Here is a 27,253-nt window from a genome sequence, read left to right as displayed (position 1 = left end):
GACAGAAAAGTCGACGGACCAGCCGGGACCTCAAAGATCACATTAACGATGTCTGAATTTGAATTCGACTTAATTACGTAAATGACGGCCGGCGTTCCGTCCGCCTTCCAAGTAAGATCTTCTTGTCGACTTGATGCTTCACACGTTCAAACTACGGCGGTCGAGAAGAGGCTAAAATCATCACATTGCTTTCTCAATTGCTCAGTTTTGCTAGTTTTACTGTTTACTCGTGGAAACCGGCGTCTTCGGCCACCTGCAAGTACTGTATATGGCACGCCGTGATCTTTGGAAAACTTGGAAATCCAGCTTACGGTCCACGTAGGCCAACTCGTACGCTCTTTGTCCTCACGAGACGGACAATACAGCGGACTAGTACTGCGTCTTACAATTAATGTACTAGTGCCACACCTCTTGAGCTGAGAGTGAAGGTAGGTGGTGATGCGCGTGGCCTCCTCCAGCTGTTTCAGCAGCACGTTTCTCTTCTCCTGCTGCAGGAGCCTGCACACAAACATGTAGCAGCAAAACATCAGCGCAAACGCCAGCGGAGTACGAGAAGTAACAGTAGTAGGATTCCCAGTAGCAGGTAGCAGTACATCAGCACAGACACACTAACTCATCCAAGGTGTCGTAGAAGGAAGAGTCACAGTAGTACTAGAAGTAGGATAACAAGTAGTAGCAGAAGCAGCTGGAGTCATATTAGAATAAGAAACAAAAAGAAGCAGGAGTAGGTAGGAAGGAGTAGAAGTTGTAAAGTTGGAGCAGTAGAAAGTGGTAGAAGTAGTACTAGTTGTGAAAGACGTCATAGAAGTACGAGTTGTAAAGCAGTAGTATAAATAGTAGTGGAGTAGTAAAGAAGCGGAAGTCGTAGGAGTACGAGTAGTAGAACAGAAAGTACGAGTGATAGAAGCAGTACTAGAAGTAGAAATAGTAGAGGTAAGAATAGTAGTACAAGTGCTAGAATAGGGGTAGTCATATAAGAAGAAAAAGTACAAAAAGAAGTAGAAGTAGAAGATAAGGCTGACCTCTGATTGGCTCCCTGACTCTGCGAGCTGTGCGCCCTCTGCACTTCCTCCTCCAATCGGCAGCGTTCCTCCTCCAGCTGCCGGAGCGCGTCGTGATCGGGACCCGGATCGGCATCGGCATCGGGATCGGGATCGGGATCGGGACCGGGACCGTGAGCCTTCCCGTGCTGCTTGCTGACCGTGATGATGTCGTGCAGCAGAGCCTCCTTCTCGCGCAGCAGCTGCATGAAGTCTCGGTCCCGGTCGGCCTCGGCTCGGCCCGACCAGCTCTCGCTGTCCAGCTGGGCCAGCTGGTGCTGGATGCTCTGCACCCTGGTGGAAAAAAAAAGGATTGGCAGTAGTTAATCATTCAAACAAAAAAAGTTGATTTGACTAAAACACGTACCAATGAATAGTGAAATCAGTGAAACCCTTCATTTTGCATTTTTTTTTTTTTTTTTTTTTTTTAAAAGAGCTGTATATAATAAAAGGGGAAAAGACTAAAGAAAAAAGTAAATCAATTAAATGCATATTACAAAACAAACATACTGTACTAAATATATTTTAAAAAAAACACAATTACAGGAATAATTTAGTTAACAACAACAAAGCCTAAAAATACCCAAAATTAAAATGACAAAATAACTAAATATAAAAGAAAAAATAATATATGGTAGAAAAAAAAAAACATACATACTGTATTTACATATTCAAAAACAGAATATATATATATAGAAATAAATGCCTTTTTTGCATTAAAATACGAGCGCTATAATCTTTGAATTGAATCATTTGGTGATTGGACGTTGTAAACAGGTTATTATGCGGCAAACCGTCACACACGTGCAATATGCAGTAATTACAGTCCATTCTTTTTTGTTTCGTAGAAGGACCAAAAAAGGACGATCATCAACAACACAAAGGTTAAACTAACAACACACTTACTTCTTCTTGGCCTCCTCGTACTGCCAGTTGACCTTGACTTTGTCTACCAGGTGGGACGATTCCTGCAGACAAGGAGGCCGTCAGTAAATGACTCACAGGTGTGACTCGCGTGAGTGGCGGGGGGGGGGGCGCGACCTCTCCCATCATCATGTCCGTCTGGCAGCCGGCGTCGCAGTACTGCCGCTGGTGCTCGCTCGCCAGCGTGGCCCCTCCGCCGCCGCTGCTGTTGACCACCTCGCCGGCCGGGTCACCCGCACACGAGCTGCTCTGGAAGTTCACCGTCAGCTTGGCCAGGCTCTGCAACAGCAAACATTTGCTTATTCATCCGGTTTTTCATGTGACGAACAGAACTTTTACAAGCAAAACTGTCGTTTTATGTCAATAAAGTCAAACTATTAGTAGATTTAAGTCATAACTTTACGAAAATATTTGGATTTTACAAGTATAAAAATGTCAAAAAAATGAGAATTTTATACAAATGGTCACATTTTTACTAACAAAAAACTAATTGTATGAGAAAGTTCTAATATATTAATTTGAGAATGAAGTCTTATTATTTCTAGAAAAAGTTGTAATGTGAAGAAAACATATTTTCTATAATAATAAAATCAATACTTTACTAACAAATACACCTAATTTCATAAAACTAAAAAATATAATTTTAATAGTCATACTTTTACAAAGATTAAATCATAATGCTATGCAAAAAAAAAAATCAAAATTCCATGATAAAGGTTCAATTCCTAAAACGTACAATTACTATTATTGAAATCCACTGTTACATGGTGAACAGTTTGAACATTAACACTGCGTTTAAATATAGGAAAATATCAACTGATTCCTTTAAAATGAATTGCACATAAAAGTTAAATAAAAAACAAAAAATGGACTTTAATATTTAAAAACAAACAGTTCTTAAAGATTACATGAACGAAAATGTGTTGAACTTTAAAGCTAAATAGACTTTAGGTAGCAATTATTTGACGTACCACTAGAAGGAGCCTGTGTAAATATCGGGAAAAAATACAAAGAATGAATGATTCCAAAAAATGTATCGCACACAAGTGAAATCAAATTTTGTCCAAATATGTCCTTCCTCGCTCCTCGGTTGATCTCCTCGATGGAATCTCTGATAGGAGGAGGTAAGGAAGCGGTTGCAAATAAACAAATGAGATTTAGCCAGTGAATCACAGGCTTTGTCTGGTGTTGTCGCCCCCCCCGTCCGGCAGAAAGAACGACGGGACGCGCCGTTTGACTCACACGTCTGGAAAGGCGTTTGGGAGTGAATGAATCCCACCTGGATAAGGTCCTGCCTCTCCTTCTCGCCCGCGCTGATGGCCTTCTTGATGCTGCGCAGCTCGTTGAAGATGGCCTGGGCCTCGTCCAGCTTGTAGTTGGTCTGACTGCACGACATCTTACGGTCGATCCTGAAGCACAACCCAAACGTTGGCCTTCATCGCCTCGTCGCAACAGGCAAATTACAGGTGAAACCGGCGAATAGATGGAAAAGGAAAGAAAAATGTGAATTGTCTCGGTGAAAATCCAAAATTGAATGCCAAATTTTATGAAAATAATATGGTTTTAGGAGACTCCCCCCCCCCCCCCCCCAAAAAATAAAAAATAAAGTCTAAATGTTATAAAAGAATTGTCATTTATGATAAAGTCATGATATTACAATAAAAAAAATGCAATATGTGAATATTGCTAGAAAATTGTAATTTTCGGGGTTATAAAGTTGGAAAATTATGAGTACATTGAGGGGAAAAAAAAGTCCATTTACGAGTCATTACATAAAGTTGCAAAATGATGAGGGGAAAAAAATGAAATGGTAATTTATAAGGGGAATTGAAATATGTCATTTTATGGTACTATTAGTCTAATAGTCATTACGTGAAAATCAATATTATACAAAAATGTAATTTTATAAGAATAAGGTTTCTGTATTAAAAGAAAAAAGAAAGAAAGCTGCTTTCCTCACCGCCTATCGAGTGTCTACTCTGTCACACTCGCACACATCGTGCTTCAAAGTGTCTTTTCATCATCGGACTACAAAAAAACCAAACGGAACCAATCCGCCACTGTGGCCCTGGGCTGGATCGGCTTATGTTCTAAAGCGCGGTTGCAGGGGAGGATGGGGAGGATGGGCACATTAGGTGGTAGCCCAACCCAAACCAACCCAACCCAACCCAACCCCTCCTCCACCCTTGTCACCAGGCGCGGCACGTGGCCGTCGTGCTCGCCGCAGCCCGCGTCCTTCACGGGCCTTCAACAGCAGGTAGTGTTCAGCCAGCCACCAGGCAACAAGACCCGCTTTGTTCAACACCCCTTCCCCGACGCGCACCCCCGCTAGCGAGGCTGTGGAGTTTATATGCTCACAAGAAGGAGGGAGGAGGCCCACACTGAAGAGGGGGAAAAAAAAAAAAAAAGAAAAGAGCAAAACATACATACAAGAGTTATACAGTCCAAGAATGACGTGATCATCAAAAACTGGCAACGTTATAGATATTGTGATGGCAAAAAAAATAAAAAAATAAAAAAGAATGCAACATTCAAAAAAAAAACGGAACTGTAATTTGATGAAAATGAAAGCGGTGATATTACAACTTAACGGAATCAAACTTTCACATGCGTAAGTCACAATTTTACAAGAAAGTTAAAAATATAACAAATGTTTTTGTCATTTTACAAGAATTCAGTTGTAAATTACAATTTAAAAATGTAAATCTACAAGAATAAATGCACACATTGAAAAAAAAAAAGCAGAATTATACAAGAATAAAAAAAGTTTTATAAAAAAGTTTTACATTTTTTTTTCAAGTTAGTGATTTAAAAAAAGAACAGTTTAACAAGAATAAAGGCAGAATTTTAATAATATTTTTTTTAAATAATAAAACAAAACAAGCTGTAATTTTAAGAGAACAAAGTTGTAATATTATGATAAAAGAAGATCACAATATTATAAGAATAAAGGCAAGGTTTTCCTGTAAAAATGCATAATTTAACAAGAATTATAAAACAAAATTGAAAACAACAAATTAAGCTGTACTTTTACGAGACTAAAGTTTTATTATTATATTTCCATTTTTTTTTACAATAACTCAAATTTTACTAGCAAATTATTATCATAATTTTTTTTTTTACATTACACATATTATGTTGTCGTTTCATGAGAATACAGTTGTGCTATGACGATTTTAAAAAGCTATTTTACACGACTCGAGGCAAATTTTAAAGCATAATTTTACAAGAATAAATCAAATATTACAAAAAATAAGATTTTTACGAATAAAGTAACACTATGATAACATTTTTACAACAATAAAGTCAACATTTTATGAGCAAAAACAGCTCATTTTACAACAATGAAAGAAAACACCACGAAAATGAATCCTCCCCTGCATTCATTTTCTTTCATTTCGGGGCGGGGGAGAGTTTAAGTTAAGAGCATGCCCATGGAAAGAACTGAAAGCGTATATCAACGCCGCATTGTATTTACAAAAAAATAAAAATAAAATAAAAAATGTCTCCTCTTTCCCACATGCGACAACATCACAATAAGGCACCGTATAGAGTATAACCAATTACTGAAGAAATCAGATATAGTGAGGTCGCGAACGATGAACCGCACGGGTGAACACGGCATTGTATTTCAATTCTTCCTCAAAAGAAAAAAAACAAAACATAATAATTCTCTGGTGTGTAGAAGCAGATGAAAGGCCCAATTGTGTTGGGTCATGAGTGAAAAGTGTGCGTTTGATCTGATGTAACGCAGTACGGACAGCATATTGTCCACAACAGCCAGAGGTGGTCCCCGCCCTCCACAAACACAATACGTTTGTACACACACACACACACACACACACACACACACACTTCTTGCGCTCCACGTTGTGTGTAAATCTTTGCAGGTTATTCTGGGAACGTCTGCAGTTGTGTACATCTGGCAGATAAGCGAGTCAGGAAGTGCTGAGGAATTTGCTCGCCGATATCTCACTGCGCTGTTTTTCAAACTGTGCTAGCCCCCTCCCACCCTCCACTTCCTCTCCTCGGCTCCCTGTACTCCACTGGTGCATCCTCTTCCTGAGGTGGAGCCCCCTTCTCGGTCCCCCCACTCCCTTTTCCACGGAACCCTCCTTTTTGCAGTTCCTAAAAGCGCTTTTCTTTCCATCCTGGCGGAGGCGGAGCTTCGCTTTCTCCCACAAAACGCTCCCAGGACAAAAAGGCAGCGGCTGTGTTCAAAATCGTTCCCATTCGCTATATAGTGAGTTGGCCATTTTGCGGTGCTGTTTCAATGTACAGTGAGGATGAGTTATCCCCTATGTACCGTTAAGTATCACAGGAAAGTAGAAGTAGTAACAATGCTCGCTAGAAAATCAAATACGTGCCGTGAAGCATTGCGTCAGCACGAGACAAATTCACGAGTTGCAGCGCGACAATATCTTTTAAAAAAAAAATCACTAGAGCAAAACGTCACAACGCGGATGGACAAAGTGCTTTGTTTGGATTCATTTGGTAAAATACACTTAACTTAAAACAATATACTGTAGCCTAGGCTCCTGAGCTAGAGCTAACCAGTCAGCGATGAGCGAGCTAGCAGCTAAAGCAAGAAGCTAACGTAGTAGTCTATGTCTCCTTCTTGTCAAACAGCACAAAGACATTTTTAAATTAAAAAAATAATCAAATAAAAAAGACAGCAAAAAACTGCTATTTCTTTGTATTTGAAGGGCTACATGGGACAGCTGTAGTCTAGGCTCCTAAGCTAGAGCTAACCAGTCAGCGATGAGCGAGCTAGCAGCTAAAGCAAGAAGCTAACGTAGTAGTCTATGTCTCCTTCTTGTCAAACAGCACAAACACTTTTTTAAATTAAAAAAATAATAAAATAAAAAAGACAGCAAAAAACTGCTAATTTTTTTTGTATTTGAAGGGCTACATGGGACAGCTGTAGTCTGGACTCCTAAGCTAGAGCTAACCAGTCAATGATGAGCCAGCTAGCAGCTAACGCAAGAAGCTAACGTAGTAGTCTACACCTCCTTCTTGTCAAACAGCACAACACATTTTTTTAATAAAAAAAAAAAAGAGAGAGCAAAAAAACAGCTAAAATATTTGTATTTTAAAGGCCACATGGAACAGCTGTCGCCTAGATTCCTAAGCTAGAGCTAACCAGTCAGTGACAAGCCAGCTAGCGGCCTCCGCGAGAAGCTAACATAGTAGTCTACATAAATAATTTTTTTTTTAAAAAGACGACAAAATCAGCATTTTTATTTTAAAGGCTAGATAGGACAGCTTTAGCCTTGGCTCCTTGGCTAGCACTGTCCTATCTAGCCCATGTGCAAGACCTGGTGAAACTCCACATGCTTTAAAATGGATGTCGCACTGTATAATGAGACCGAAATAGAGCGAGAAGGGGAAAAAGCGTGATGACGGGAGGAAGGGTGGCGGTCACACTCACTCCTGCAGGGTCTCCACGCCCATTTCCTTGTACTGCAGCTCCTGCCTCACCTGGGCCAGCTCGTGCTTCAGTCTGGAGAGCTGCAAAGACCGCAAGACGAGGACAGGAGGAGGGGTCCCGGGGTCGGAGGGGCGGGTGGGGGGGGGTCACACATTAGGCTTCCTCTCGCCTCAAAGTGCACAATCATCACAATCCCACCCACCGGCTCCACGCCGCTTTTCAATGAAAGAAAAGGCCTTTACATAAATAATCATTACCAGTAAAGAAACAAACCTCCGAAGAAAATTTCGATTGAATTAAAAAAAGGAATAAAAAAAAACAAAAAAAACTGTGATTATTATGAAATGCAAATTCTACTATATAAAAAAATACCGTTAATAAATAAATGTCTTTAAATAATTATTATTTTTTTATTGAAAAGAATTAATTATAAAATATAAAAATGCCATCAAATAAATACCAACTGTTAATAAATCAATTAATACAAATCAACTGAATAAAAAATACCAATAAACAAGTCTCATTACATAAATATAAAGTCTATTGAATAAATAAAAATCCAGCGAATAAATAAATATTAAAGAAAGCCGTTCTAAAATTAATAAAAAAGAAAAAATATTACATAGGTACAAATAAAAAAATAAGAAATTCTAACAATGTACCACAGAAAGTTTTAAAAAATTAATTCACAGTTGTTATGAAATAATTAGGAAGTTTTAAGACAATTAAATGTCACAAAATAGAAATTGTAAAAAAAAAAAAAAAACCTACTAAAATAAATAAACATCATCATTCGTTTTTGTATTCAATTAAAAACCTCCAAAAATAAAGTGTCATTAGATCAATATAAACTTTATGAAATTAAAATGACAAAATGAATAACAAATGTCTTACTATTAAATGTCTTGCAATGAATCTGTATGTTTTTGTACTTACATTTTGAAGTCCAGTGCTATTATTGTTTTTTTTCAAAAGGTAAAAAAATGGCAGTGTTTTTGGGGAAGCTGGAACGGATGAATAGCATTTCAATTCATTTCAATGGGAAAAACCGATTTGAATTCAATGGAGTTACGAGACGGGTCACGGAACGTGCCAACGCGATGCAGTTGATTGCGTTGGAAACGACATGTTACCCTCGGCCGCTTCTGACATTTCCCGAGAGAAGAGAAAAGCAGTGGAACACTTTCGAAGGCGCCCGCGCGCCAACGTGACCGCCGTTCCGTGTCATTCCATTATTCGGCGAAACGCGTTTTGGGGGCAAAGCGCTGCCGAGCACGTCGCCGTCACGCGGCTCGCTTTCTTCTCATGCGCACGGGCGGCGGATCACCCAGAGGGCACTCGGAAGAGACGGCGTTCGGACAAAAGTATTAGGACGCCTACTGGAAGGGAACTGCAGCCGGAACAGCTGCCATTCCCCCTAAGAAGGCTTTTTACAATGTTACATAGAAGATTAAATAGGATGTACTGTAAATATGTTACAATAGAGACCATTAAATATGTGACTGTCGGTACACTGCAAACTATAAAATATGGTGAATTAGAGTTGTATGGAACGCTAAAAAAGGATGTCAAATGCTGTATTATAGACTATAAAAATATGGCACAGTAGAGTTGTATAGAACATTAAATATGGTTGAAATATTGTAGACTGGAGTGAACAGAACATCAAATATGACGTAGCAATTGAAAATGAGCAGCGCATCAAACATGATGGCAATATGAGACGCTGATGTTGTATACAACATGACATACACCGCAAATATTGTACATTTCAGCTGCCTAGATGATTCAATACAATGTAACTAGAGTTGCATCGAACATGAAATATCGTGTAAATATGCTACATTAGTGTATTAGAGCACATTCGATATGCCGCAAAATATGGTGTATACATTGTATAGAAGATTAAACACGATAATAGCACATTGGAGTTGTATCGAACATTAAACGGAAATTAAATATGAGGTAACACGGTACGTTTGAGTTGTATATAACGTTAAATATGACGTATTTATGAAGCGTTACAGACAATGAAATATTACGTGAATACGGTACATAAGAGTTGTGCAGATCATTAAATATATGCTGTACATATGCAACATTAGAGTTGCATGGAAGAGGAATTATGATTGTATGTGTCCCATGAGAGTTCTAGAGAAGCTTAAATATGAGCTCTGGCCCTTTGATGTTGGACTCCAGCGGCCCCGGGGGCCCCCCCGAGCCGCGGTATCCTGTCGGGGCGACACCCCGGCCGCCCCGCCATTGTTCTCCCGTGATAATGACTCACCCGCTCTCGCCGACAAGCCACTTCCACTTTGATTTGGTCGGGGTCGTATTTCGCGCCGGAGGACGAGCCGGAGTGAGCTGTGGACACACAAAAGACGGAGAGAGCGCAGAAAGGGGTGAGCGGCGGCTGGCTGGGAGGTGAAGATGTAAGAGAAATACACAAAACAAAAGGTCGGGCGAAGGATCCGGTTTTCCGGATGTACTCAGGCGGTCAACTCGGTACGGCCTGTAAAAAGTTCTGTTTAAATGGCGGCGACACGGAATGCGGGTACAAAGTCCATCCTGGCAATTGAGGTAGAATCAGAAGCCCTTTCACACTGCCTGTACACGCCAAAGTTTTTCCTGCCATTTCTATGTCGCTGCTCTGTATGAAAAGCACAGACACGAAATGCGGACCGCATCTTACCGCTGCCGGCGGCGGAGCGGCCGTCCTCGGAGAGCTCGTGGAAGAGCAACATCTCGCGCTGGGCCAGCTCCAGACGCTGTTGCTTGACCAGGTACATCTCCTTCTTGGCTCGGAGGGCCTCCTGCGCCACCACCAGGTACTCCTTCAACATGCGCTCCTGCTCCTGACGCCATTGGGTGCGCGGGTTCTCGATCTGGGTGGTCTCTGAGGGACGGCACAGGGGACCCGTCAGGTATGCCGGGGTACCGACCGCTAATAGTCGTCGTCTTCGCAGAGCAGAGAGAATGCCCGTGAATATTGTTGTACGCTCGCTTTTGTGTGTGTTGAAGGAGCAGTTGTTTGAAAGTCTATAAATCACCCTAACATCTGTGCTCATTTCCGCATTTTATGTTAGCATTAAGGTAGCGGACTTTCGTTCGACGAAATTATGTTTGAAGCAGCAGTTGTTTGAAGGTTTAACAGCTAGGCTAATTTCCATTAGCCCATCTATGGCATTTCACAATAAATATTAGCATTAATGACATTGTCTGGTTGAACAATTGGGTGTTTGAATATTCATTGTTTAATTGTCTCTTTGTTTTCTGTTTTCTATACGATTTAACTGTGACTGACAAACAGCTTGAAGCAAGCACACTTGACCTCTTATTCGGAGAAGTGCGCGATGGAGAGTCTTCTTTTGAGTTCCTCAGTGTCGTTATACGCGTAACCATTTCCCATTTCGTGCAAAGAAATGGTGAAACATTGGAAAAAGAGTATTTTAATTATAAACTTTAAATGCGGTCAAAGCGTGTGGAAGGGCTAACACTATTACAACAAACGTTTTTTTTTTTTTTTATATTGTCTGTCTTTATTGTGGGTTGAATGTACTGTGTGGTGCAAAGGGAACCGCAGCAGGAGTAAGACGTGCCGACTGGTGTCGCGTACTCACTGTTGATGTGGTCGATGTAGTAAACGCCCACTTGCTGGTCGTACACCTCCTCCCAGCCGAGGGGCAGCTCGTCTCCAACGCAGTCGGCGAAAGTCAGCGGCTTGGTGATCCTAAAGAGACAGCGGAGGGTCACAAACGACACGTCAACCGTCTGACGGCCGGGCGCAAACCCACGCACGATCCATTTTTAGACGCGTTTTTAAATGCATGACGCGCTGCTGCGACACCGGCGAGGACTGAGGGTCTGAACGGCAGAATAATTCAACACAAGGGAGACCCCCGCATATTTGCACTTCAGCATTCGAAAATTCAAGTATTGCTTTGCTGCCATTTTATGGCATCTTGGAGTTAAGGCGCTATGCTGAACTGAGTTGAGGAGCTTCACTTATTAGAACAGTGATTCTCAAAGTGTGGTGCACAAGCTCTAGGTATTTAGCTACAATTTGGATTTAACTTTTATGTGCAGTGGATTTAAATGAATCATTCAATATATCTATTTTTTTTTATATTTAAGTGCATCGTTAATATCCAAACTGTGCATAATGTCACATATAAAATATGTTTTTTTATGAAAACCGCCATCTTGGGGCACATATAGGCAATTATAGAATTATTACTTGTTTGTGGAATTGGTTGCATTTCCCCCCCCCCCTTCTTGTTTTCCAACAACGTGCAAATATGACCTAAACGCTAGGAAACGACGATGTTTGCAGGTGTTGAATGGTCGCGTGTCTCAGCCGTGTGATTGACAGGTGAAAGTGCACACACGACGGCAACAAGGAGTCAAACAACTCGTTTCAAGTGTTTGCCGAAGGTAAACACACTCAGTCATGTGCACACAACCGGCGACACGCAACAAGGAAGTGTGCCTGGCCACGAGACCCTGCGGGCCCTTGTGTTGTTCTCTATGTTATGGTACACTTAAAAAAACAAAAACAAAACATTACGCAAGTATTTTCCCGTTCCAAGAATTCCCATATCCTCACAATTTCACACTTGACAGAAAAATTCCCAAATTCAAACATTTTTTTTTTTTTACACGTGAACCTCTCCCGTCCACGTTTCACGACAGATTCAAACCATTCCACCTTCCAACTGTTCAGCGCATTCAGGACCCCCTGGGAATTATTCCCATTCCCAAAATGTCTTTGTTAAACCAGGTAAGGGAATTGGGAACAGTTTCTCATTTACAATGCCGACAATGCTGAAGGCAATTTTAGGTTCAGCGTCTTGCCCAAGGACACTTCAACAGCAGACAGCGGGTGTTGGGATACCTTTGCACACCGGACTGCGCCAGATTCCCAATTCCTAAATGAAGACATATTTGACACATTTACCTTCCACATTTCTCGCCCAATTCAAACCATTTCACCTTAAAACTGTTCAGCTCGTTCAGGACATCTTGGGACTTACTTCCATGTCGAAAATTCCCCAATTTTCACCATAACACTCCCAAATTAGGACCTATTTGACATCTATACCTCCTCCTTCCACGTTTCTTGACCAATTCAAACCGCTCCAACATTCACCACAAAATTCAATTCGATAGCGTTTCAGTTCCGCTGCATTAACGAGACATTTCTACAGAAATGACATACTCGTTGTTGTTGTTGTTGTTGTTGTTGTTGTGCAACGTCACCACCCTGAGGGGGAAAAACATGTCCGCTCGCAGATCCTAATCACACCGCATGTGAATGTTTGCTTTGTTCTGCAGTCTTGTGACAAACACACACACACACAGTAGATATACACACGGGTACACGCGTTGTCATAGTAACAGTGACACACAGTGTCCCTATATATACGCACAGTATATATATAAAGGTATATCGTGTATCAATACCCAAGAAAGCCAATGACAAATAATAATCATGATTATAAAATTCAAACTGAATTTAATAGATGAATACAAGTAGAAAAATATTTTTCAAATAATGAAATCATCATCATAATAAAAAGGTTAACATAAAGTATACAAATATTTAACGGATCATTTTAGTTGTACAAATAATATAAAAAATAAAAAGCTACAAAAGTTGACCAGTTTTGTATGTTTTTTTCCCCCCAGCCAATTCAATCATGCTAAATAAGGATATTGACCATAAAAGGTCAACGATAGACAGATATTTATATTTTAGGAGCAAAATAATAGATAAAATAAATAAGGCGAGATTGTTTTTAAATTACTTAAGGTTATTTAGTGAAATAAACTAAAATGCAACAATAAACTTTAAAAATAGATTTTAATGAATAAAAAAAGGTGTAATTCATCCATCCATTTTCAACACCGCTTAACCTGGTTAGGGTCACGGGGGCGCCCTCAGCCTATCCCAGCGAAAGGCGGACTACACCCTGAACTGGTCGCCGGGCACACATAGACACGGACAACCGTTCGCACCGTCACTGAGCGGGAAGTGAAGCCACGCTGCCCGCACCAAAATCAGGCGAGTGCACCACTACACCATCAGTGACTCGACAACTAACATTTCAAAATGATTGAACAGATATTACAAATAACTACATATTGTATAAATAACTGGATTCATTTGAATATACCAAAAAAGAATTGACTAAATACAAATAAACCTGCGACTGACTGGCAAGCAGTCCAAGATGTATTTTGCCTTTTGCCCGTGTTCCAGCCCCCCCGCGACGCCAAACAGGATAAGCGCTAGAGAAAATGGATGGATGGATGGATGGATGAAATACAAATGCACACTATGTCCAAAATCATTGAATAAACACATTTGAATACACCAACTCATTGTGTTGCATCAAGACAATTTCACTGAATTCATTTTTCGGACCGAGTAATTATAGATAAGATAGTTGAAGGCGGTGTGCGTTTGAGTAGCGTTACACATGTGCACATTCTGCACATTCGCATGCCAAAAAAGACTTTCCTGAAATTAGCCGAGGAGGACTGACAAGCACGTCCGGCTGCGGACCGACGCTCTCGCACCTTCCCTGAAAAATATATTGCGACATTTGCTAATTCTAGAATAATCCGTCCCGGAGGATATTTCCATCCTGCGCCAGCCGCCTTTTGCCCAGTGACAGGGTCCCCGTGGCGGTGGCGTGAGAAAGGCATGTGAAACTGGAGACCGGGGAACCCTCGGACCTCAGCTTTTGCTCTAAAAGAAATAACATTCCCAAATATAATTCGGCATTTTCCCCTATTTTGATAAGAATAAGCGGCCCGGAAGGACCACCCGCTCACCCCTGGCTCCTCCGCGGAGGGTCCGCAAAACGGCCACAAGCGTTGCCGGCCTTAAAATTCCATTGTGCCTTTAAAAAAGAAACGTGAGAACAACTTTGGGAGGAATGTCACTCATGCTCAGGCCCCGTCTGAGGCGGCGCTGGTGCAGGATTTCAGAGCGAGACTTAAAGCAGCTGATATCCAGACGGAATCTGCTCGCGCCTTTATGTGTTAAATCCGATGGAAATAGGCCTCCTAAAAGTAGCGTTAGCGTCTGGACGGACGTGAGGGAGGGGATAAGGGATGGCATCGGAGGGCTCGGGGGGTGTTCAGCTGGGGGACGGTTGTGTGTGGTTGTAAAAAAATAACAAAAAAAGGCAAAGGGGCCCTGCTAAAAGTAAATAACCCTATTTTCACAAATCGTCTCATAGTAAGTGTGGATTAGGCATCTGGTATCTCAGTAAATTAAGAAAAATAAATACCTCCCTCAAATAAGGCCCCCCAAAAAAAAAACTGTAGTTATCGCATGTCAAAGACGGCTATCGGCTGAGCCCATTTGAACATCTTTATCATCAGAACAGCAATATCGACCACTTAAGAAAAGTCAACGCCTCGCTCAAATAGAACCGTCAGGGGAAGAAAAAAAAACAAAAAAAAAAACAGCCAGTGACTGTATTTATCAGATTTCATAAATGGCTTTTGAATTAACTGGTGATCCCATTTGAACTCTGTTGCCAACCAAAACACCAGCACCTAGCGGTGAAGACAAATAAACACCTCCTTCAAAAGAGACGCCTTCCTCCGCCTATTAAGAAAGAAAAAAGACGAGTAATAATGAGTGTGGATGACTGAGCCAGGGTGTAATTCACTTTTTGGTTTTTTCCCCCACCACTCCAAGTGATGTTATACATTTGTCTACCAGTTGTTGACAGCTAGCGAGTGAGAACGGGCGGGCGCTAAGCAACACTTAAAAAGCGTGTTTTAATAACGTTCATCTGAATAAGGCTTCTAATGGTTTGTGTGGTTGCAAAAATGCCTCCCCCCCCCCCCCCCCCCCCCCCGCCCCCTCCTTCATCTTCAGTTGACTCGTGTCTCTGTTAAAAGACCAAAAAATTAAAATAAACATTGGCTGGACAGAATTGGAATCATGTTGTCTGCACGAGGCGCAGAGCGGAGAAAAGTTGTTGCGGCGACGACATTATTCTGCTTTTCAATCAGAATTGTGCGCCGATGTGGAACAATGGAGGCCCTGACAGCTGGCGGAGTTCGGCATGTCCTGTTTAGGTTGCATTCTTCTGAGCGGCGCACGTTCACGGACGACTATGCCGAGCCCCGCTTGGGCCTCCGTCAACACTTTACTGCTCAAAATATTATTACCGCTGGAAATAGAAATACAGCGTCAAATTCATTCCCAGGCATATTCTAACATTACTTACAAGTGGCTCTCACTATCTGCTTTTCCGTTTAACAACTTTTTTTTTTTTTGGGAGCAACGCTGATGGTCCTAAAGTATCTCATGACTTCTTTTATGAATTGTGCCATATGTAAAATGTCTGTATTGTATAAAAACATAATAAAACGCGGGAAGAAATAAACGGGTTTTATAAAGTGTAATTGTACACAGTGTATTTGTGTGTTGATTGGTACGTTCAAGGGGGCGTGGCCTAGTCAGTGACTTAAGGAGCTGGAGTTGTAACCGACCAAACTGTCTCCGTGTGAGCCTGTGGGCGTGAGTTGTGGCTTACAGCAGCTCACTTTGTAGTCGTGTTTGACATTTCACTAAATAGTTCAAAGTGCATCGGTGAGTGCCTTTAAGGGGAGTTTCCTTTTTTCTTTTTTTTCTTTTTGGACGGAGTCAGGTTGCGTGCAGCTGCCTGCAGCAGCTCCTTGTGAGTGTTGTCATTACATATGCACTTCACGAGCGGCAGCATATCACGAACTCGCCTGTAAGTCATATTTCGGCTCGTAACACGCCCAAAAAAAGGTTCGCAACTTGAAAAACTCACAAGTTGGGCCACTCTTTCGTCAAGGTACCACTGTATAGTAGTCAGATGAGAGGGGGGGGGGGGGGGGGGGGGGGGGAAAGGGCACATGGGCCAAATGAGACGTGGTGCGTTTGTGACGCCCCCTCCGCACATAATGAAAACACTGTGGGGAGCGAAATAAAAGCGGGGTTCAGCGCATGTGAATAACCTCTGGGCGCCTGCCAACACAGCTCACCCTTTCTAGAATAATTGAATTTGGTGTGCTTTGTGCCCCTGCATAAAGGCCTCCCTTTGCCGGGCGTAGGGTTGCATAACAGAGCTAATAAAGGAGGCCTGCCGGGACGGCCCACGGACACGTGGGAAACTCCCCCCGCCACTCCCCTTACGCCTGTTTCTGACGCTTTGTCTGAGGCCGCGAGCGAGCGAGCGAGCGCGGCCCCCGGGCATTAGTGTTCAGCATGCCGAGCATGATGCTCATTCCGCTGCAACCCAAAAAGTCCCACGCAGCGGCGCCGCACGGGAGAGCGAGCTCGCGGCGGCCCACCCGAGCTAACCGCGACCCCGACTGTCCTTCGAGACAGACCCGGGCCGAGCAAAATAGCGTTTCCATTACAACTCACACTGTGCAGTAAATAGAGAAAGCAAGTCAAAGGTGACAAGTGAACCCGGAGTGGAGCGAGCTTACCAACTGCATCGGTGGAATTATGTGGAATTTGGAATGCATTTTACTTTTAAATGGATTACAAAATATTTATAGCAAAGATTTTCTGAATTTTGACACTTTCTATTATTTAAATTTATGAAAATCCTAAAAAATAAAAGTGTATTTATATTTTTATTGTGATAGTATCTATTTATCGTATTTATTTACTCAAATACTTATAATATATAACTATTTTATAGCTTTTTCTTTAATTGTGGCATTTTATTATTTTATATTTAGAAACTAAATGGACATTTGTTAGTTTTTATTTTATTCATTCATTAATTTCACAATTTATATAAATTTTTAAAATCCTCAAATATTTCAAAAATATATTTATATTTTTATATTTATTTATTGTATTTAGAATTTCAAATATTGAAAATATATCATTTAAAAAAATCATTTTTATGCCAATAAATATACCAAAGGTCACTTTTTATTTTATTATTATTTTATTCATTGATTCATTTAATCATTTATATGTATATTTGAAAGATCCCAAAATGTAAAAGTACATATATTTATTTATAACTTTTAATTATGTGGAATTTTAGGCTACATATGTCCTCAAATATAAAAAATATATTCCTTATTTGTATATTTATTAGATTTATTTATTTTGGTTTTTATCATCAATTTATTAATTCTTTTTTTTGGTTTAAATCAAGTATTACATTATTCCTTTTACTGTAGTCATAAAAATCCTAAAATATGTTTTATGATTCAAATGTACTATTATTATTATTATTATTGGAAACCGGACAATGTAAACACAACCATCTGCTGCCCTGAGGAACCCCGTCTGCGTTTGCGACGAATGCGTTTTTCGCACGTGAGCCCAATTTTTCACGACATGCCGTGAGCTCACACAAACATCCAGGCCGCTGGCGAGGACCACACGACGCAAGCGAGCGCCCAAACATGAACCCTGGGCCGACGTGCGGCGGGCGCGATTATGGTTGGCCCTCAATGGCGCTTGTGTTTTTTAGCCAGCGAGACAGTCAGCAGACTGCGGGCCACGCCCTCGTCAGCAGACCAATCTCCGTGTCCTTGCTGACTACTATTGCTTTTCCACATTGCGTACGCCGGTTCGACCGACTTACAAGCGCCCCGATTTACGAGTTTTTCGAGTTATAGTAATCCCTCGTTAGATTCCGGACCACCCCCGCGATAGGTGAAATCTGCGAAGTAGCGACCGCATATTTTTGCGGATTATTTATTCATCCAATTTGAAAGCCGTATGAACCTCACCAGACTCTTATTAATCTTGCCCACGTTTCTATAAACGTCTACCATGCTCTTATACTCGACATAGATCCTTTTACACTTGAGACTATGTGAGTCCCGGGATGCACATGTCATGGAAACAATGAGTCCCAACCCAGGAAGAGTGAGTCCCTGCAATTTATCATCAAGGAATACAGATCCAGTAATCCGCCGCCATTTCCCGCTACTTGTTCAATGGTGGCCTCTCTTCCAATAGTAACGCCATACTGTATATAATGTGAGCATACGTGCGCCATATTCATGTTTGTGTTTGCATTGTTTGGGCAAAGGGGGTGCATCATTGCAAGCTGACGGGAAACAGGAGATGTCCCACCGTGTTTTTTTTGTTCCCAATTGAGTCTTTAAAATAGATTGTGTCCCTTTGCGCTTTTAAGTTGTGTTGTCTTTGTTGCAAATTCATACAAATTCGACATAGCAGCTCATTGGTGATGGCCGTGTTCATCTGGCTTGAATCCAAAATGTTCCCACGTTGTCACGGTGGCGTTGGGCTTTGGAACTAATTCCATCTGTGCCGCTCAACTTTCCGTAAGCTACTGGCTCGCTCTCAGAAAACTTCGATTTGTGTACGCGAGCGGCCGCATTTCAAAAGCTCAGACACATACGCTCACACGCACGCGGCCAATCAGACGGAGGGTCCCCGCTCTTCACTATCTCTGATTGGTTTAGAGACCACGATGAAACCCATCGTGTGTCTGCTTACAGGTCGCGGGGAATGTTTTTTTCTTCCTCAAATGACCGGCACCTGTACGCACCCTCAGTTTTTTTTTTTCTTCCTGGCACCATTCGGAATTTAGGGCGCATAGGCGACCAAATTTGTCGCACTCTAGAGCCCTGTCTCGTCAAAAAAAGAATAATCATTCATACGCCGGATTTCCCGCACCACACCAGAGTACTAAGCCATGCGTCCGAAGACGCAGCTTGATCATACTTTATGTGTCCCTGCTAAATTTTGTGCGTCTCAGACACGGGACGCACAATCGAATTATCCGCGAGATGAATATGGAAAAAAAAAAAAAAAAATATGCAATGCATTGAGTCCGCAATAGGTGAAGGGCGACATAGCGAGGGAACACCAAATTGTTTTCTTTATTTGCTTTTATGTTGCGCGCCAAACTCGAGTTACCAGTGAGCTTCGGACACACGTGGCTAACAGCAAACGCAGCGCTGTTGAACAACTGCTTGTGAACTTGTTTATTTTAAATGAGCTGAAACTACGTGGTCTGTGACGGAACAAATTCATATTATATATATATATAGTAAGTAAGGTAGCGCTGTAATGCATTCTGCTGATGGTATAGTGTCACGCAGCACTCACTGCAGGCGGGTAGCCAAAGAATGTTTGGAATTTTCACCATCCGTCCATTTTCTACAGCGCTTATCCTGTTCAGGGTCACGGGGGAAGCCGGAGTCTATCCCAGCTGACTCTGCGTACGAGGCGGGACGCACACTCTGGACTGGTGACCCATCGAACGTCTGACACACAACCATTCACACTTCCTCGCAATGAGTTCTGCCATGAGAGTAGAGCTGGAATTTATCAGCAAAGCACTTTAACGTAAAAACGCCGGATTTTACAAGCAGGGGAAAAGTGGCTTAACAAGCACATTTTTGTCAAGATGAGCATCTGCGAGATTTTTCAGACCTCGGAACGACAGATTTATGGACTAAGTCACACTTTTAAGGATAACTATGGTCTTTATTTTGGAAAATCTATTGTAAGACATCAAAAGTCAAAGATCAAATCACAACAGGTACACAACAAGTTTTACTGTCGGGTAACCGGCGTGAACTGATGGTGGCCAATTTTGGCTCCTGCCATCTAGCGGAATGTCCGAAGCTAACTTGTACGTCAAATCTTTGCTCGCGACACAAAGCAAAAAAAAATAAATAAATAAATATATATATATATATATATATATACATATATATAAAAATTCTTTCCAAACGTCACGAGCAAAATATCCCAATGTTTCCTGGATAAAAAGTTTGCCATCGGGCCCAAAAGAATTCTCTCGACATTGCCATTTCTCACTCCTCTCAAAGTAAAGAAATACTATTTGTCGCTTGACTAAAAGGCGTGTACACACATACTGACAAGCTGGTCTAATAGGAGAATTTTTCCTCCCCTTTTGATCAAAGTCAGCAAAAGCCCAATTTCCGGCCTTCCCCGCTGAATTCAACACTATCAGAAGCACTAACCTACATTTATAACCTAAACTCTATCATTTCAAATTTCAAATTGTATGAATTTATCCCCGGCAGTCCATTATTCTCTTGATTTCGTCAAGTTTCTCTTGGCTGCACTGCTTCTAGTACACATGTGGACGTTGGATTTGTTTTTGTTTTTTTTCCGTCCAATTAGAGTTCAGCCTCTATGTTGCCATGTCAATCGAATCTGCCCAGGGTTTTCGCAATCAGTAGTGCTGACCCATGTAACTTCAACTGCATTAGCAACGGCAACGGCAATGGCAATGGCAATGGGAATTTGACGCACATTTTCTGACATTAAATGTCCTCGGTTGTTTCATCTTCCACTCGATGGGTGGACATGCACTCCAGAGACCAAACTATTTGGGTGGAAGCTTTTCAAATATCAATTTACTATAATTTGAATGCGGCTCACCATCTGTATGTGTTGTATTTATGTATTCTTTTGAACTGTGATTTAGTGAAACATCAGCAAAAGGGGTTGTGACACAGGGGGCATTCCTCTGCTGGAGATCATCTATGAATCACTAGACAAACAGTCCCAAAAAAATGACGAAGGAGCAAAAACTGTTGAGGTTTTCCGAGTCTGGATGATGCGCTGCTTCTGCATTCCCTTCGTTTGAATCAGCCGCAACAAGATCGGTCGCGCTCGGAGCGGATTCAAGCTCGCTTGTGTATGCGAAAAAAAGGGGCGGGGCCCAGTAAATAGTTTTGCGATCTGCCTCGTAACAGCGCAGCTCATTTGCAGAACACCGCCCACACATCTAATTTCTCCGCCCGTGACGTGATCAGCTAGGCCGGGCGAAGATTCGGAGTCACTTTCAAACCGTCCCAAACACTATCGCGTCAGTCAAAGGCGAATCTGAGCTGCGTTGAGTTTTGTCGAATGTAACGATCAGCGGCATGCAATCGATTCGTCCGCCGAGTTCGCAAAGACGGGACCGCCTCCTCAAAATGGGGGTCATTTCAGCAAAAGAAGGAATAGGGTCAAAAGTGGATCGTCGTCCTCGATCCTTGGGCCTTTGTGCCCCGAGACGCGCGTTTAGGACCACTGGGAATTGTTTTCAATCGTGAAAAGAAAAAGCATAATGTGTCTCCTTTTAAAAAAAAAAAAAAAAAAAGTGAGTCCCCGGCGGAGGCGCGCATCCTCTTCGCCGCTTTTCCCAGCGGCCCAACTTTAGCAGCATTCCTGGCATAGTTTCGCCTGGTTTCTGGGAGTTGAAGTTCAGGCGGCCGCACGCAAACACACCAAAAAGTGACAGTCACACACGCGTTTTGCTGGATTGGAGAGGAATAAAGAATAGGAGAATGGGGGGGGGGGGGGCAATAGAGATGCTGGAATGCTGCAGGTCACTGGAGGTCATAAACAAACAAACAAACAAAAAAAGCACACACACACATGCATACATAACAGGGGAATGTGTGAATGCGAGTGGAAACACAACCAACATTTAAAATGTCACTTTTAGGAAAAGACAAGACGGACAGCTGAGTAGGCTGCGTGATGATGATGATGATGATGATGATGATGTTTAAATCTGTGCAAATTCGTTGAGAAATGCCCAAAGCATCACCTTGTGCGATTGCTTGTTGAAAAGCAACAAAGCAACAAAGCAAACAAAGCAAACGGTGCAAATGTCTCACCTATCTCTCGGGTCTATCCAGGAAGTTTGCCGGGTGTTGTGGTCGATGAAGAACACCCTCCCGTCGTAGTCTCGGGCTTCCTCCCACCCGGCGGGCAGCGGGAGCTCGGAGCTCTCTCGCCGCTTGCCGCCGCCTCCGCCCGGCCACGGCATCGCGGCGGGCTCCAGCCCCGTTGCTCCTTCCCTTCCTTCGTCGTCGTCGTCGTCGTCGCCGCCTCGTCTCACTCTGTCCCCGGGAAGGCCAGCCAGTCGCTCCCCTTCACCGCATCGCGGCCCCGCGGTAGAAAAGCGCAAAGTTTGGGCTTTACAAAGCAGGCGGCGGCGGTGGTGGTGGCGGCGGCGGCGGCGGCGGCGGCGGCGCTCTCACGGTCCTCTCGCCTCCATGTTGGCCTGCTCCCTCCGCCACCATGTTTCATTCCTCCCTGTCCTTATTCGGGCTCGGGGCGGATTTGCATAAACGGACGGACGTGCGGGCAGAGTTTGGGCTCCTCCGTCCAATCCCCTCCTCCTCGCTCTCGTCTCCCTCTCCGTGTCCACTTTAAAACTGCTCCTCTATTAACCCCCCCCCCCCAAAAAAAACCTAACAAAAAAAAGGCTTTTATTTTTTTTTCTTGAAAGTCGGTCACTCGACTTGACTTTCGCTAATTGTTCTTTTTTTTTGTTTGTACTCCCACCACAAGCTGTTGATTACACGCAGATCATTCCACTTTCGTTGACCGTTTCGTCAATTTAAAGCAACGTAAATGTCAACTCGGGGCAAAAAGTTTCCTCAAAACAAACAAGTTTTCCCTCCAGTCCAAACTCTGAGGGCTTGAATCGTTTCTGTTGTACATTGGCGCCACCTTGCGCACAATATGAGTATCGTACCGGTCGTTTTTTTAAATTTGCCACTGAGCGACTCAATGACGTCATGTTTTCCTTTCAGAGTTAGTCATTTGGGGGACCAAGGCAAGCTTTTACTGTAATTGATCAAAACAATCAACATTTAATATAGTTTAACATTTCCACAGCTTTATTACGCGCAACTTTTTTATTTCATTATTCATCTGTGTGTGGTATTTTATAAATTTTACTTTTTATATTCATAATGTATATGAAACAAGAACATATTTTGCTTTTAAGTGGCATTTTTATTGTATTACTAATATTTAAAAACAAATTTATAAATATAAATATACAAATGGGCACTTATTATTAAGTTATGTATGTTGCATTTATCTAGTATCTATAAAAAAAATCTTAACATATCTAAAACAGTCATCAAGTTTTAAATTCAATTATAAAAATAATAAAATAATAATAACAATAAATGATATATCTTGTATTTATTTATGTTTTTGCTTTTGTGATATTCTAATGTTGTAAGTAAAAGGCCTTTATTGATGAGTAAAAAGTACACATCATTTTTAAATGGAGGGACAAAAAGTTTCAAAAGTATAAACACCTGAAAAATCCATCCATCCATTTTCTGTACCGTAAATACAGTAACTAAGTATTTCTACTTGGTTCTACTACCCACCACTGGTTTGTGTGTGTGTGTGTGTGTGTGTGTGTGTGTGAGACGTCACTTGAGTCAGCTGAGCGTTTGTTCTCCACCTGAGGGGGAGTTTATCTCCGCATTTTGATCTCCTGCGTGACTGGTGAGCGTTTGTGCGCGCGCGCGTGAACGCAACACAATACGTCGCAGTGTTGTTTGCGGCCTGCTGAGAATCTGGGAGCACCATTTGGACATTTTCAGGGGAAACGCAACACGAAAGTCAAAGAAAGGGAAGAGTAAAAAAAAAAAAAAAAATGGACGGACAACCATTAGTAGATGGTTTTTTTTTCCATTTAGGTTTTATACAACGTCCCAACTTCATTGGAATTGGGCTTTGTAAAAAAAACAAACAAAAAAAAGTCTACACACCCTTGTTCAAGCACCATCGTGTTTGTGATATAAAAAGGTCTTTTTCTGCCATTCATGTGACACTTAACATGTGCACTTCAGTTGGACAAAATTGTTTTAATCCAGAGGGGAAGTAAAAATGAGCGGAAATGATGTGGTTGCACAAGTGTACACACCCTCTTGTAACTGGGATGTGTCTGTGTTGAGAATTAACCAATCACTTTCAAACCCATGTTAAATGGGAGTCAGCACACACCAGCGGCCATTTAAAGAGCCTCTGCTTAACCCCAAATAGAGTTCGGATGTTCCAGTCGGCTTTTTTTCCCCCCCCTTTCGATTTTTTTTCTTGTGCTAACACTGACTTGTATTTGGAACTGTTCACAATTCCCGCTAACGTGACTCAGGCTGAAGAAAAAAAACATGATGCTTTGTGTTTGCACAAAACATACTTTTCGGAATGATGGCTCAAACGTTCTTCGTTGGTTTCAAAATTGCGACAAACACATTCACTTCCTACTTTATCTCTGAATAAGTTCCAAAAGCGATGTGCATTAAACCACATCGAGTCACAGCTCAAATTAAAGGCCTTGATGAGGACCTTCTGCATATGCCATTATTCTTTTCCCCATATGATGATGTAATGACTGAAAACAACGCCGCTTGAGGGGGGGAAGGACCGAACCACAAATTGTCATACTTAATCAATAATGTTGAGATATTGCAAGCTTTTGTTGTTACCAAAGTAACTTGAACCAACACTTATCCTTGAGCTCTTGATAATCCATTGATTTGTTGTGTCACAGTCATAAGAGCCCTCTGAGGGAAACGGTGACAAAAAATGAGTTTGACACCCCCCGCTGTAACCGATGAATGAACCGATTACGTTATTTCCAAACAAAAAACGACAAAGCACATGGAGTCACACCTCAAATGAAACATCGTGACGATGGTTTTCCAGTTGAATTTTTTCCGGGACGACCCTCGATCGAACGGAAATGCCATTATTCTTTCCAGAATCTATCCGCAGTCGAACTTAAGAACAGAACGGTGGTACTTTTGCTACGGTCAAATGAGCAGCTCTGCCCCCCCCCCCCCCTCCGCCGCCCATTGGCACAGGGAGCAGGAGGGCCGCAGAGGGGAGGGCCGGCCCCCGGCTCGCCTCCCTCCCTCCCCGCAGTAGAGGATGAGCTCTCCTCCGAGTCCGAGCGGCAGCACTCGGCGCCACGAGCTCCCGGGCCCTCCGACCTCTTAGCGAGCGATCCGATGGACGAGTGCGCCCGCGCCCTGGAGCTGCTGGGCATGCTGCTGTACGCCGGGGCCTGGCTGTGCGTCCTCGGGGCGGCCGTGACCCCGCGCTGGCTCAGCATGTCCACGTCGCTGCTGCCCGTGGAGAGCTACGAGCTGGGCCTGTGGGAGACGTGCGTGGTCCAGGACACGGGCGGCATGGAGTGCCGGGCCTACGACAGCCTCCTGGGCCTCTCCCCGGACCTCAAGCTGGGCCGTGTGCTCACCTGCGCCTCCCTGGCCCTGGGCGCCCTGGGCTTCCTGGTGGCCATCCCCGGGCTGTCGCTGGTCAACGGGTGCGAGGAGGACGGCGCCAAGAGGACGTTGGGCACGGCGGGCGGGCTGATGGGGATGCTCTCCGGGGTCCTGTGTTTGATCCCCGTCTCGTACGTGGCCCACCTGGCCGTGGTGCGCTTCTTCGACGACACGCTGCCCGACGTGGTGCCGCGCTGGGAGTTCGGCGACTCCCTGTTCTGCGGGTGGGCGGGGGGCTTCCTCCTGGTGGTGGCCGGCCTCCTCCTGGTGCTCGGGTCGCGCTCGGCCGCCCGGGCGCCGCCCCTTCCGGCCGGCCCGCAGAGGAGGTACCAGGTGATGAACACAGTGCTGGCCCGGGCCGAGTACGTATGAAGGAGGAGCGCCGGAGCACATCGGAACCCAGCGATAAACGATCCTTTTCACTTTGGAAACGAGAGACTGCTGGCAAAAATCAACGTGTTTTCAAACGCTTGCTCCTCCTGCATGAGTGGGATGGATGCTTTCTAGGCGGCACTCGAGCCAAAACTCGATATCGTGGCGTAGTATATGTGCTATAGGATCATACGAGCAAAAAGAAGAAATCAAATCATGTCTTTTTTTTTTTTTTGCTAAACTGTTCCGATGTTCTGAAAACTGTATATTGTAGTGTCATTTGTTGTATGTACTCAATGAAAAATGGAAAAGAATCACCGAGATGACATTTGAATCAGTCATTGAATCATGATTGGTCCCGCATCAGTGCAACGAGCGCAAACTGTATGCTGTGCAAAATGATCATAAAGAATCATATCACAGAGACCATGCGTGTCCGTCATTGAAATTTCCCTTGTCCTGTGTCACTGGAACGTTTTCTCGGCATTACTCCAGCTCAAATGTTTCGATTGGAACGTGAGCAATAAAACCGTACATCGTGTTCGTTTGTTTAGGATGCAGAAGCACCATAAAGAACCGTGTCGGAAATATGGTGAGCGTTCGGTCAATTCAAACCTTTTTGGCATCAAAGGGATGTTGTCCAGGCGCCACTCGAGCTAAAACTGTTTCTTGTATTAGAGTTTGCTTTCTTTCATTGAAACCTTCTTAACTGTATCAGTGTGAAGTTTTCCGGCTCCAGTGGTTTGTGTTATTTTCCGGCGCGTTACGCCACCAAAAATCCCGGCGTGCGTCCCTCGTCTTCCGATTGGCCCGTCAGCCGCTCGGACCCCGCCGTCGGTGGAAACGCAGCGTGAGGCTAATTCCATCGCATTTCCTGCTCGCCGGCCGAGTTAAGCTGCGTTTAATGAACGCCTTAATGGGCGACGCGCACTGCGAAGAATGCGGAGCAGCTCGCCCTCGCGGCTCCCCCCGCTTTCGCTTAATTACGCGACTTGGCCAAAAGGTCGGAGGCCGCCGGCCTGGCTGGAAGACGGCAGTCGCACAAACACGCAAGCACGTGTGCCGTTTTGCCCCAACGCTACACACGCTATTTTCCACGTGGCCTTCGCTCTCATGAGAGGAAGCTAATTGAGCATCTTTTAAATGTTTATAAACAAAAGGCAAGAGGGAACTTCGACGTGGCAGAAAGCGAGTGTCTTGAAGTAATTTAGCAAAAACATAAGGCCTAGCCCGCTAGCTAACATCAGCGCTTAGCGGAAATTCAGTGAATTAGCCAGTCACTCAATGACGGCCGCTGTTCCGTCTCCCTTGGAAGCAATTTAGCTCACGTAGCATTTTCTTTTGACGACTTAAGAAGAAGACTAAAATCATCGTTGGAGACCTTTCCCCTGGTTTTCTCAATCGCTCTGCTTTG

General features: G+C 43.2%; 2 protein-coding genes across 2 annotated transcripts in view; one reads left to right on the top strand and one right to left on the bottom strand.

Moving 5' to 3' along the window:
• Positions 1–22,578, bottom strand: part of wwc3 (WWC family member 3) — a 31,093-nt gene extending 8,515 nt beyond the window's left edge. Inside the window, exons 1-10 of the mRNA XM_061778173.1 lie at positions 22,045–22,578; positions 11,016–11,125; positions 10,088–10,291; positions 9,683–9,759; positions 7,396–7,475; positions 3,244–3,373; positions 2,082–2,243; positions 1,947–2,008; positions 1,023–1,334; positions 409–498 (exon numbers count right to left, since the gene is read on the bottom strand). Coding sequence (XP_061634157.1) covers positions 409–498; positions 1,023–1,334; positions 1,947–2,008; positions 2,082–2,243; positions 3,244–3,373; positions 7,396–7,475; positions 9,683–9,759; positions 10,088–10,291; positions 11,016–11,125; positions 22,045–22,196 — 1,379 coding nt within the window. The 5' untranslated portion in view covers positions 22,197–22,578. The remainder of the gene's footprint in view (positions 1–408; positions 499–1,022; positions 1,335–1,946; positions 2,009–2,081; positions 2,244–3,243; positions 3,374–7,395; positions 7,476–9,682; positions 9,760–10,087; positions 10,292–11,015; positions 11,126–22,044) is intronic.
• A 2,516-nt stretch (positions 22,579–25,094) lies between these two features.
• On the top strand, positions 25,095–26,265 carry LOC133481324 (putative claudin-24). Its single transcript, XM_061780532.1, has one exon. It carries the CDS (start codon positions 25,192–25,194, stop codon positions 25,837–25,839), a length of 648 nt encoding a protein of 215 aa, XP_061636516.1. The 5' UTR covers positions 25,095–25,191; the 3' UTR covers positions 25,840–26,265.
• The last annotated feature ends 988 nt before the right edge of the window (positions 26,266–27,253 follow it).

Source organism: Phyllopteryx taeniolatus, chromosome 7 (genome assembly GCF_024500385.1).
Source record: "Phyllopteryx taeniolatus isolate TA_2022b chromosome 7, UOR_Ptae_1.2, whole genome shotgun sequence".
Lineage (NCBI taxonomy): Eukaryota > Metazoa > Chordata > Actinopteri > Syngnathiformes > Syngnathidae > Phyllopteryx > Phyllopteryx taeniolatus.
The sequence above is the reverse complement of the archived record's forward strand: the minus strand, read 5'-3'. Positions and strand labels throughout refer to the sequence as shown.

Coding starts and splice junctions, on each gene's coding strand:
- LOC133481324 (XM_061780532.1), top strand. CDS start 25,192: ATGGACGAGTGCGCCCGCGCCCTGGAGCTGCTGGGCATGCTGCTGTAC.